Here is an 11,872-nt window from a genome sequence, read left to right as displayed (position 1 = left end):
TACTGATCCTGAGTTATATCCTGTATTATACTCCAGAGCTGTACTCACTATTCTGCTGGTGAGGTCACTGTGTACATACATTACTAATCCTGTACTGATCCTGAGTTATATCCTGTATTATACTCCAGAGCTGGACTCACTATTCTGCTGGTGAGGTCACTGTGTACATACATTACATTACTTATCCTGTACTGATCCTGAGTTATATCCTGTATTATACTCCAGAGCTGCGATCAATACTCTGCAGGCCTCAGAGCATCACCTAGCATTCCTTGACAATATAACAGTAGTTCAATGTGTAAGCAGTCTAGTTCTGCTCATCATTCAAACCATAATGAAATATTATCCCAGTGATATTGCATCTGAGTTCCGCTGAAATGAATGGAGTCAATTTACAATACCACACACAATTTGAGGATAGGCGTGGTACTGTTTTTCTAATCCTGGAAACCCCTTTAAGGGTACGTTAAGACGAGCAGATTTTCGCAGCGTATTTTGCTGCAGACCCCCTGCTGAAGGACCCTCTGTATTCTGCCTTTACATGTGCCTGCTCGGAGTGGAAATACGCAGTATACTCACACATCGCGGCAGCTCTCGGCCTAGCTCATTGAGCAGAAGGAGCAGATGTGTGCGAGTACATATTGCCGCTACGAGCAGGCACACGTGAAGGCAGAATACAGAGAGTCCTTCAGCGGCGGAACCACAGCGTAAAGTACGCTGTGGATCCGCTCGTGTGAACGTACCCTTAAAGAGGTCTTCAAATAACTTACTAAGGAATTCTGAGTACAGAATAGGACCTTACTCTGGATCCTGATCTATTAGCTATATCAGAGAACTACTTGTGCAAAGTGGAGCACCACTCTAAGGCGGGGTTCACACTTAGGAATCTCCGCCTGGACAAAATCCATCCGAAGATTCTGAGTGCGTAAATCAGTCTGCGCTAGAACCACACGGACAATGCCGCCTTGATAGAAGGCAATATCTGCGGCAAGGATTCCGCCAAAACATTAAGAAGGTTCAACGTCCTGACAGAATTATTATGTCAGAAATTCCGACCAGAAAATTCCGCAGTGTGAATGGGTTAATGGAAACCCATTCACCTGAATGTTACCTTCATGCAGCGGAATTTCTAACTTAAATTCCTGGTCGAAAATTCTGTAGTGTGAACTCGATTTAACATTGCAACTTTGATACCCATCTGTGATGCCCAATGTAAAGGTGGATAGGTGACCTGAGAGGACAGAAGTGATCGAAAAACCATAAACCACTGCACAATCTTCAAGTTTAAAATACGACAAGTGCAAATATTTAATTGAAATTACTAAAATAAAATAATCAATAAAGCGAAATCAATCAGCAGTGTCCGACGTTCTCATCTGGCGACCCCGCACTGCGCAGTCTCTCCAACTTCGAGATAAACTTGGCCTGACTTAGTGAGAGAACACTAAGGCCATACAACCTGAAGTCATAGCCGCAGTCTTTCAGCATCATAATTCTAGATTTTAGGCTGTTGATGTGCACGGCCAGTATGTTTGAGGTGTCAAGGATTTCCCGAACGTCGATGCCGCACTCCAGCAGCACGTTAACCTTATTGGCAAATATGTTGGGCGTCATAAGAAGCACTTTGGGACACATGAAGATAAAGAGTGATACCTGCGATTCCGTACACCCCAAGGACTGTAGAATTTCCTGAACGCTTTTATAATTGTTCTCGAAGTAAGTATAGCTGAGGCTGAGCAGGGGCGAACCGTCACCTTGTATCCAACGCAGGAGGGTACAGTCATCCAATTTCATCAGGGACTTCATGTTCTCCACATTGGCTTGGATGCGATTCGTACTTTTGGTTAAAATATATATATTTCTAGAAATCAATTCACGGACAAACTCCCGCGGATTCTTTCCACCTAACTGAGAGCAGAGTCCTAGTAAATATTCCACATTCTGTTTGTTGAGGTCAACGCTGTTGGCAAAAGTCCTAGGAGACTTCACCATCAGCTGACTGAGGATTTTGGGCGGCAATCCAAGAGACTGGAGGTAACGAATATTCTTTAACAAGTTCTCAGTATTAGATGTCCGGAAGAAAGACTCCGGAGATCGCTGTGCAACACTTAAGACGGTTGTGTCCGTATCCAATATCCCTTTCCAAATGTTCCACATCTCATCCAAGACTTCGTGCTTGCGAGTGATCGCCCGCGGGTACCGGGAAATGATGCTTGCCACCATCTTGGTATCTGCACCTTTGTCAGTGAGGAACTGTTTGAGTTTTTGCTCGTAAGTGATTGTCTTCTTAAGGAGAATTGCATTCCGCATTCTGATCTTAGTCATGTCCACTCCCATTTGCTCAAGGTTGGTTACCAGGTTCAGATTTTCCACAGGGATTTTTACTTCATTGTGTGAAAGCTGTTGTGTGCAGAACCGTGCCCATGCTATGCCAGGAATGGTGATGGTAAAGCTTGCCACCGCTTTACCATTCCTCGTACTCTTCATACAAGTCACAAAATTACCAGTTATGTTGATGAGCATTTTCAGCGCCATGGTTGTGGGATTGTTTCCTCAGTCTAAAGCAACATAAAAAAAATGAAAATACATGAAAAATGTATGCACATAAAAACAATAAAAAGGAGATTTGATAATTTATCAAAGCCCTATATACAATACATACTTTAGAAAACTTTAACCCCTTAACGACGCAGGACATAAATGTACGCCCTGGTGAGCTGGTACTTAACGCAGCAGGACGTACATTTACGTCCTATGCATAACCACGAGCATCAGAGCGATGCTCGCGTCATGCGCGGCAGGTCCCGGCTGCCGATAGCAGCCAGGGACCCACCCGTAATGGCGGACATCCGCGAGAAAAGAGTCTCCTAGGACTGTATCCACCTTTTCCAGCCCACCGGAGCACCTGAAAGCTCAACTAGTTTACGCAGGAAAAGTCATCAACTGGCGAGCCGAGAAGTTCGCGACGAATCGAATTTACTGTAAGTTCGCTCATCTCTAATAGCTGCTTTTTTATAACATTTTATTTCCAGAAAAATAATAAAAAGTATTAAGAGTTTTATATAAGCAAATATGGTATCAATAAAAAGTAAAGAACACAGCGCATAAAATGAGCCCTCATACCGCCGCTTATACGGAAAAATGAAAAAGTTATAGGTCTTCAAAATAGGGGGATTTTAAACGTACTAATTTGGTTAAACAGTTTGCGATTTTTTTTTTTTTTAAGCGCAACAGTAATAGAAAAGTATGTTATCATGGGTATCATTTTAATTGTATTGACCCAAAGAATAAAGAACACGTCATTTTTACCGTAAATTGTACGGCGTGAAAACGAAACCTTCCAAAATTTGCAAAATTGCGGTTTTCTTTTTAATTTCCCCACACAGTGGTCTTCAACCTGCGGACCTCCAAAGGTTTCAAAACTACAACTCCCAGCAAGCCCGGAACAGCTGATGGCTGCCCGGGCTTGCTGGGAGTTGTAGTTTTGAAACATCTGGAGGTCCGCAGGTTGAAGACCACTGTATCAGACATTGACAAGCGGTGATGATGAAGGTGGGGGGGGGGGCTGATGACATGTGGTGATGATGACAAGGGGATGATGAAGGGGGGGTGTGGGATGTTGACAGGCGGTGATGATGAAGGGGGGGATGATGACAGGCGGTGATGATGAAGGAGAGATGATGAAGGGGGGATGATGACAGGGTGATGATGATGGGGGTGTTAATGATGGGGGTCTGGATGATGACAGGGGGGATGATGTATTTCCCACCCTAGGCTTATACTCGAGTCAATAACTTTTCCTGGGATTTTGGGGTGAAATTAGGGGCATCGGCTTACATTCGGGTCGGCTCATACTCGAGTATATACGGTAGTATTTTTTGGTTGCCCCATACATTTAATGGTAAAGAGTGATGGCATTACAACGGACAACTGGCAAAAAAAACAAGCCCTCATAATAGTCTGTGGATGAAAATATAAAAAAGTTATGAGGAAAAAACAAAAATGTAAAAATAAAATTGTCTGAGTCATTAAGGGGTTAAAGGGGTATTCCAGGCCAAAACTTTTTTTTTTTATATATCAACTGGCTCCAGAAAGTTAAACAGATTTGTAAATTACTTCTATTAAAAAATGTTAATCCTTCCAATAGTTATTAGCTTCTGAAGTTGAGTTGTTGTTTTCTGTCTAACTGCTCTCTGATGACTCACGTCCCGGGAGCTGTGCAGTTCCTATGGGGATATTCTCCCATCATGCACAGCTCCCGGGACATGACATCATCATTGAGCAGTTAGACAGAAAACTTCAGCAGCTAATAAGTACTGAAAGGATTAAGATTTTTTAATAGAAGTAATTTACAAATCTGTTTAACTTTCCGGAGCCAGTTGATATATATATAAAAAAAAAAAAAAAAAAGAAGAAGGTTTTGCCTGGAATATCCTTTTAAGGCTAATATACACACTGTATTTTAACACTAATTGTGAACTTAAAAAAAAAAAGGTTTAGCTCTTGGACAATTTTTTTATTCATATTTTTTTACTACTGTAATGGTAACATGCAATTTGAAAACTGATGATTTCTTTAACATAAAAATGGCCTAATATGTGGAAACAAAAAAGTACCAAGGTAGTCCCTTACACTTCATTTTACATCTGTATCCAAAGGATAGGGGATAAGATGTCAGATCGCAGGATGTCTGGCCGCTGGGACCCCCCGCGATCCCTGGCGCAGCCCACAGAAATCCGCTGCACAAAGCGAACTCCACTCTGTGCTGGATGACGGCGACCCATTCACGTCTATGGGAGAAGACGTGACTGCTGTGTAGTAGCCATCACACCCCTTCCCATAGACATGATTGGAGGGGGGCGTGGTGTCCAGCACGCCGTGGTGCTGACCCAGAGATCACGGGTGGTCCCAGCGGCCGGATTTTTGACCTCTATAACTTTATATTTCCGCACACAGCAATACTAAATATTGTATTTTTGTGTTAGTGGAAAGACTGGGGATTTTTTTTTTCAGGGTGGGTTTTTATATTTTAACTTTTTATAGTATTTATTTTACACTTTTTAAGTCGCCGTAGGAGACAACAGAATTTCCAAGCGGAATTTTATTTGAAAAGTCTAGTGAAGCACCTTTCCATTGTCCTCAATGGAATTCTGCTGCACCATTCTGCTGCACCAAGTACAGAATTTCCGTGGCGTACGTCCCGCCGCGGAAATTCCTCACCCAGACTCCACCGAAAGAATGAACATGTTCTAATTACACTAAACGAATGCTGAGTGCAAAGCCACTGACGGTCGGATAGGCGTGGCACGAGGTACGCGATGCCCCGCCGCCGCTACGCCCACCTCCACACCTACCCCGTATGTCCGCGCTGGGACCTCTGTGTGATTGACACACAGAGGTCCCAGCGCATGCGCCCTTCAGCTAGTCTAACCTGCGCACCGCTGTGTGTCATCCAGCAAGCGCTTGCTCCCGCCACCGTCTTCCTCCTCAGTGCGCCTGCGCAGAGCAGCACGCAATCAAGTTCGTTCTCGATACTAGGTGTAGAGAGGAAGCGCGCTCTCTTTACCTAGCACCGCACAGGCACACTGAGGAAGAAGACGGTGGCGGGAGCGAGCGCTTGCTGGATGACACAGCGGCGCGCAGGTTAGATTAGCTGAAGGGCGCATGCGCTGGGACCTGTGTGTCAATCACACAGAGGTCCCAGCACGGACATACGGGGTAGGCGTGGAGGTGGGCGTAGCGGCGGCGGGGCATCGCGTACCTCGTTCCACGCCTATCCGACCGTCAGTGGCTTTGAATAAAAGCCTTTTTTGCAGTAATGAAAGCCGCCAAATATCAGGTAAAAATATTGCTATACCCACCACCTGCACACAGTACAAAGGCTGTGTGCAGGTTATTGCACCAAAAATTTTACGACAATTGTGCTTTTACACCTGTTGGGAAACACTGCTCTAAATCTATATATCCACCATTATATGCATGTGATTTTGTGTGATTTTACATGCAGGAACACTGTGGATTTTCACCAGCAACGCGTGCACACCCCTTACAAGCAACCATGAATATTCCCATTACAAGGCGGCTATTACATGACAGATTACACATTGTAACACTCTAGTACCGCATCCTAATGCTACACTGCAACCCAACAAGCTTTTACAAGTGTCTCCCAACCAGGTGGCCTAGATCTGTTGTAAAACTACAACTCCCAGCATGACCGGACAGCCAAAGGCTGTCCGGCCATGCTGGGAGTTGTAGTTTTGCAACAACTGGAGGCACCCTAATTGGAAAACACTGCCCATCCATATTATTGAGCATTATAGTCACATATAGATACCTGGGACTAGGTTTCCGTTTCACCTTCTATAAAACATGGGAAAGTCCTTTATTTCCTCCTAAAAGGAAATGGAAAGATAAGATCACCTTGAACAGCTGGGTGACAATGTTATACAAAAAAACACGTGATAAGCCTGTGTGCACATGAGCTCCGTTCACACCATGCGGTAACAGCCGGACAAGGACGACTTCATAAGGAAAAGCTCACAGCTCCAGACGCCCCATGTGCGCTCCACTTCCGGCTCCGGTGTTAGGTAGATGTGCGCTGTGATTGGCTGTTCATAGCTACACTATGATTGGTCGTCTGGTGATTGCGTTAGTTTCGTTTTGTCAAAGGGTGGTCACGTGTTTTATGCGTGTCGCCTAGGAGACGGATGTGCTGCTGACTAGTGTGAGCTGGGAAGAGCAGGGATGGGTCATAGGTTACATGAATAGATAGATTAGATTAGATTAGATAGATAGATATGAGATAGATAGATAGATAGATAAGAGATAGATAGATAGTTAGATAGATAGATAGATAGATAGATGATATGAGATAGATAGATATGAGATAGATAGATAGATAGATAAGAAATAGATAAGAGATAGATATGAGATAGATAGATATGAGATAGATAAATATATAGATATGAGATAGATAGATATGACATAGATAGATATTAGATAGATAGATAAGAGATAGATATGAGATAGATAAATATATAGATATGAGATAGATAGATAGATAGGAGATAGATAGATAGATAGATAGATATGAGATAGATATGAGATAGATAGATAGATAGATATGAGATAGATAGATAGATATGAGATAGATAGATAGATATGAGATAGATAAATATATAGATATATGAGATAGATATAAGATTGATAGATATGAGATAGATAGATATATAGATATATGAGATAGATTGATATAAGATTGATAGATATGAGATAGATAGATATGATATAGATAGATATGAAAGATAGATAAATCTAAAGATATGAGATAGATAAATATATAGATATGACATAGATAGATTGATAGATATGAGATAGATATAGATAGATATGAGATAGATATAAATAGATAGTAGAGATGAGCGAAGTTACAGTACTTCGATTCTGCACGAACTTCTCGGCTCGGCAGTTGCTGACTTTATCCTGCATAAATTAGTTCAGCTTTCAGGTGCTCCGGTGGCTGGAGACTCTCCTAGGACTGTATCCACCGGAGCACCTGAAAGCTGAACTAATTTATGCAGGATAAAGTCAGCAACCGCCGAGCCGCGAAGTTCGTGCAGAATCGAAGAACTGTAACTTCGCTCATCTCTAATAGATTGATGAATATGAGATGGATAGATAGATATGAGATAGATATTAGATAGGTAGATATATAAGAGATAGATATGAGATAGATAGATAAATAGATATGAGACATAGATAGATATGAGACATAGATAGATATGAGATAGATAGATAGATATGAGATAGATGAATATGAGATGGATATATAGATAGATATTTGATAGATAGATGGATAGATATGAGATAGATGAATATGAGATGGATATATAGATAGATGTAAGATAGATATGAGATAGATAGATAGATAGATGAATATGAGATGGATATATAGATAGATATTAGATAGATATGAGATAGATGAATATGAGATGGATATATAGATAGATATGAGATAGATAGATAGATATAAGATAGATATGAGAGAGATGGATATGAGATAGATAGATGAATATGAGATGGATATATATTAGATAGATGAGATAAATATAAGATAGATATGAGATAGATAAATACTGATCCAATATAAAAAAAAATCTGAATACCACGTAAAAAAAAAACTAAAATAGAACAATACATGCTGTAATTAACAGCAATCGCCAGGAGGTGGTGCTAGGTGACAGTGTTTAGCATTGCTGAAAAGTGACAGTGTCTCCATTGTTGCTTATGTCTATGCAGCTGCCTCCTAAGCATAGTCAATAGCAAAAACCTGGACCTTGTACAACACTGTTCCCCAACCTGTGGGTCTCCAGCTGCTGCAAAATGACAATTTCCAGCCTGCCCTGACAGCCACAGGTTATATGGGTATGCTGGGAGTTATAGTTTTGCAGCAACTGGAGGCTCACAGGCTGGGGAACAGTGTTGTACAGCATTCCACATCCATTCAGGAGTTTCATGTATGCAACATATGAGATGGACAAATTGGGGAGTTTGGCAGGTATCACAGAGGAGCGGTAGGCCGCCTGCACTCTCAGTGCGGATAAACCCCCAGAGGACGCAGGGCGTAAATTTACACCCTGCGCCCGTGCCCCAACTATGGAGCATGCTCAGCAGCTGAGCACGTGTCAAGGCTGGGACCCGTGGCTAATGCCGAACATGACTGATCTGGGTGATATGGCAATAACCCTTTAGATGCCGCAATCAAAGTTGATTGAGGAGTCTAAAATTCCTGATATTAACTGCCGTTAGCTCAGGGATGATGATCGGGATCACCGCAGTGAAATCATGATGTTCTATTCAGCTAAGAGGATGGCCGGAGGTCTCTTACCGAGCTATGGCATAGCATTGATCACTGTATGCAATCTACAGATTTCATGTAATAGTTCACTATGGGGACTTAAAAATAGTAAAAAATTGTGTATTAAAAAAAAAAAAAAAGAAGAAGAAGAAATGTGATTTAACCCCTTCCCTAATAAAAGTCTAAATTCCAAATAAAATAATGTACACAAAGATAAACATGTGGTATCGCCACATTTGTAAATGTCCAAACTATTACAACATATCTTTAATTAAACTGCACGATCAATGGTTTAAACATAAAAAAATAAATACCAAAGTCCAGAATTGCATATTTTTGGTCACTTCATATATCATAAAACATTCTTTTAATAAAAAGCAATCAAAAAGTCCCATCAATGCAAAAATAGCCAATAAAAACTACAGATCACAGCTCACAAAATGAGCCCTCATATACCCCATGAGTTATAGGGGTCAGAAGAGGTCAGGAGCAGCGCCTGACGTCTGCCCTTGCTCAGGCAGAGTGACATCACTCTGCCTGCACCAGAGTAGGGGACAGAAAATGTAGTAGGTGAGGTTTTTTTTTTGTTTAGTATGAGGGGGGATAACTTCTCCCTGTCACCCAGCTTTTCCTGTCTACTAAAGAGACTATGTCAGGAGACTGGGAAAGCTGGATGACAGGCAGTACATAGTGCCCTGTGTGGAGTTAAAAAGTTTAAATAAATAAAATTAAAAAATTTTGTTTGTTTTTTCAATATAAAGAGCAGATCATTTTGGCTAAAAATTTACCTTTCTCATATTCTTCATAAGAAAATGTTATTTTCTTTTTATAAAAATCATGACTTATAAAAAAGACCACTAGGGTCCCCATAGTATCCAGAACATAATCCTATCCGGCTGCAGCATTATGCTTGTCCCAGGTGAAGCAAAGACAGGGACAACGTCCAGGAAGTGAGGGTGGGACTAGCACTCCTCTGTGCTCACTCCTGTCCTATCAGACTGCAGTATGAAAATAGAGAGGAGGAGGTTACAGAGCAGCCTGCAGTGATTGGATGGAGGCAGCAAACTCAGGGAGGAAGTGAATGCATGGTGAGTGAGAGTGCTTGCTTGGGACATGCCCCTTTCTGAGCAATGGATGTCAGAATGAGTGAGCAGCAGAAGGCAGTGAAGTATATTATAAAATTAATGTTTTGCCAAGATGTACAACACATACATTCAGACAGTGCCCATTTAACATTGCAAACATGAGTCACATGTTTTTATACTAGTATCCCTCCCTTCACATCCCTCACCGCTTGCGTGTGGGATAGTCCGGAAGAATCAAAGAGGCCTTCCAACCTATCCTCTGCAGACTCCTATCCCCCGGGGTGAGTCCCGTGCCTTTTCCCCTGAAAACCTGTTGCTGGTCAGGTATAAGGATAAGAGGGATGTCCTTAAGCTGACCACAATTCATGAGAACGGCAGCTCACCTGTCCCTGTGCGAGGTACCACAACACCGGTCCTCAAGCCCGATTGTATTCTGGACTACAATCAGTACATGGGGAGGTTGATCTCTCAGATCAAGTCCTCAAGCCATATAACGCCATGCGGAAAACACGGGTATGGTACAAAAAGGTTGCGGTCTACATGGTACAGGTTGCCATGTATAACTTTTTTGTACTGTCCCAGTACGCTGGCAGCACAGGGACATTTCTGCAGCTTCAAGAGGAAGTTCTAAAGGCCCTGATCTTTGGTGACCGCCAAAGAGTGGGTCAGAGCACCTCTGGAACTATGGGCCCCCGGATCATCACCGGCCAGCATTTTCCAGGTGAAGTCCCCCACACTGGAAAGAAGGGACGATCCCAGAAAAAATGCAGAGTGTGTTACAAGACGTAGATACGGAAGGACAAGCGGGGGATATGGAAGGACACCACCACTCAATGCGACACTTGCCCCGATCATCCGGGCCTCTGCATTAAAAACTGCTTCAGGGAGGATCACACATCAATGGAGTACTACATTTTTAATCCTTTCCCTAATTTTAATTCACATCACATTCCCAGAATGATGATTCAGAGCATAGTGCTTGGGGCGGACATCATTTTTACTTTTGGCTATACTCTCTGTCATTATTCTGAGAAAATAATTGGCATATCAGTAGTAACATTGTCATTTTTATTTTCCCCAATCTACACTTCATCCATTCCTGGAAAATAAATTTAGGGAAAACCCATCTGTTCCAAATGTCCACTATCCCCCTATACACCTTCCCCAGGGGGTGTACTGTTTGTAAAAGGCTCATGTGTGGGTGTTCCTTTCTTGACAATTCGGAGTCACATGTTAGTTGTTTCCAGAAAGATGAAGCAGAGCTTAGATTGAAAATTGCAATTTGCAAAAGCTACCCGTCATCCATTCCTGGAAAATAAATTTAGGAAATACCTGTGTGTTCAAAATGTCCTCTTTACCCCTATACCCATTCCTCAGGGTGGGTACTTTCTGTAATGGTGTCACATGTGGGTGTTTCATTTTTGTATTTTCCTCTGAATGTATGTAACCATCAGCTACTGATATGCCATAGGCCACAAATAAAAACTGACCTCTATGACTTCTGAGCCTTGTTGTGTGCCCGCCCAGCACTTCACCCCATAGGTGGATGTATTTCCATAGGAGAAAAAGCCCTCCAAAATTTGTAACCCAATTTCTCCCATCACCCCTTGTGAAAATGTTGAAAATTGGGTAACCCCAGCATTTTAGTGTAAAAAAATCAAATTTTTCAATTTACGGACCTGTGAGGTGTAAGTACTCACTGTACCCCTGGTTTCCTTCCTTGAGGGTGTAGTTTCAAAATTGTGGTCACTTGCCGGGGTTTTTTCTTTTTTAGATTATATGTCAGATCCTCAACCATTGCAGTGCAAAGCACCACTTTATGCCTCAAATCTCATCGGTACCGTCTCACTCCTAAGCACAAAAAAATGGTTAATGCCAACAATTCAGTGTTAAAAATCTATTTTTTTTACTTTTACGGCCCACTGTT

At 42.1% G+C, this 11,872-nt stretch overlaps 1 protein-coding gene across 4 annotated transcripts; it reads right to left on the bottom strand.

Annotated features, from left to right (window-relative positions):
* Positions 1-1,265: 1,265 nt before the first annotated feature.
* On the bottom strand, positions 1,266-11,643 carry MTERF1 (mitochondrial transcription termination factor 1). Of its 4 annotated transcripts, none has more exons than XM_056519052.1 (3): positions 11,625-11,643; positions 6,338-6,395; positions 1,266-2,558 (listed from the first exon to the last, which is right to left on the bottom strand). In XM_056519052.1, the coding sequence occupies exon 3, from the start codon at positions 2,533-2,535 to the stop codon at positions 1,354-1,356; it is 1,182 nt and encodes a 393-aa protein (XP_056375027.1). In that variant the 5' UTR covers positions 2,536-2,558; positions 6,338-6,395; positions 11,625-11,643; the 3' UTR covers positions 1,266-1,353. The 4 variants fall into 4 exon arrangements, with proteins under 4 accessions (XP_056375027.1, XP_056375025.1, XP_056375026.1 ...); XM_056519050.1 differs by lacking the exon at positions 11,625-11,643 and adding an exon at positions 6,498-6,649; XM_056519051.1 differs by lacking the exon at positions 11,625-11,643 and adding an exon at positions 6,545-6,563.
* Between the last annotated feature and the right edge of the window lie 229 nt (positions 11,644-11,872).

This window comes from Hyla sarda, chromosome 5 (assembly GCF_029499605.1).
Source record: "Hyla sarda isolate aHylSar1 chromosome 5, aHylSar1.hap1, whole genome shotgun sequence".
Classification (NCBI taxonomy): domain Eukaryota; kingdom Metazoa; phylum Chordata; class Amphibia; order Anura; family Hylidae; genus Hyla; species Hyla sarda.
This window is presented reverse-complemented; position numbering and strand designations above follow the sequence as displayed.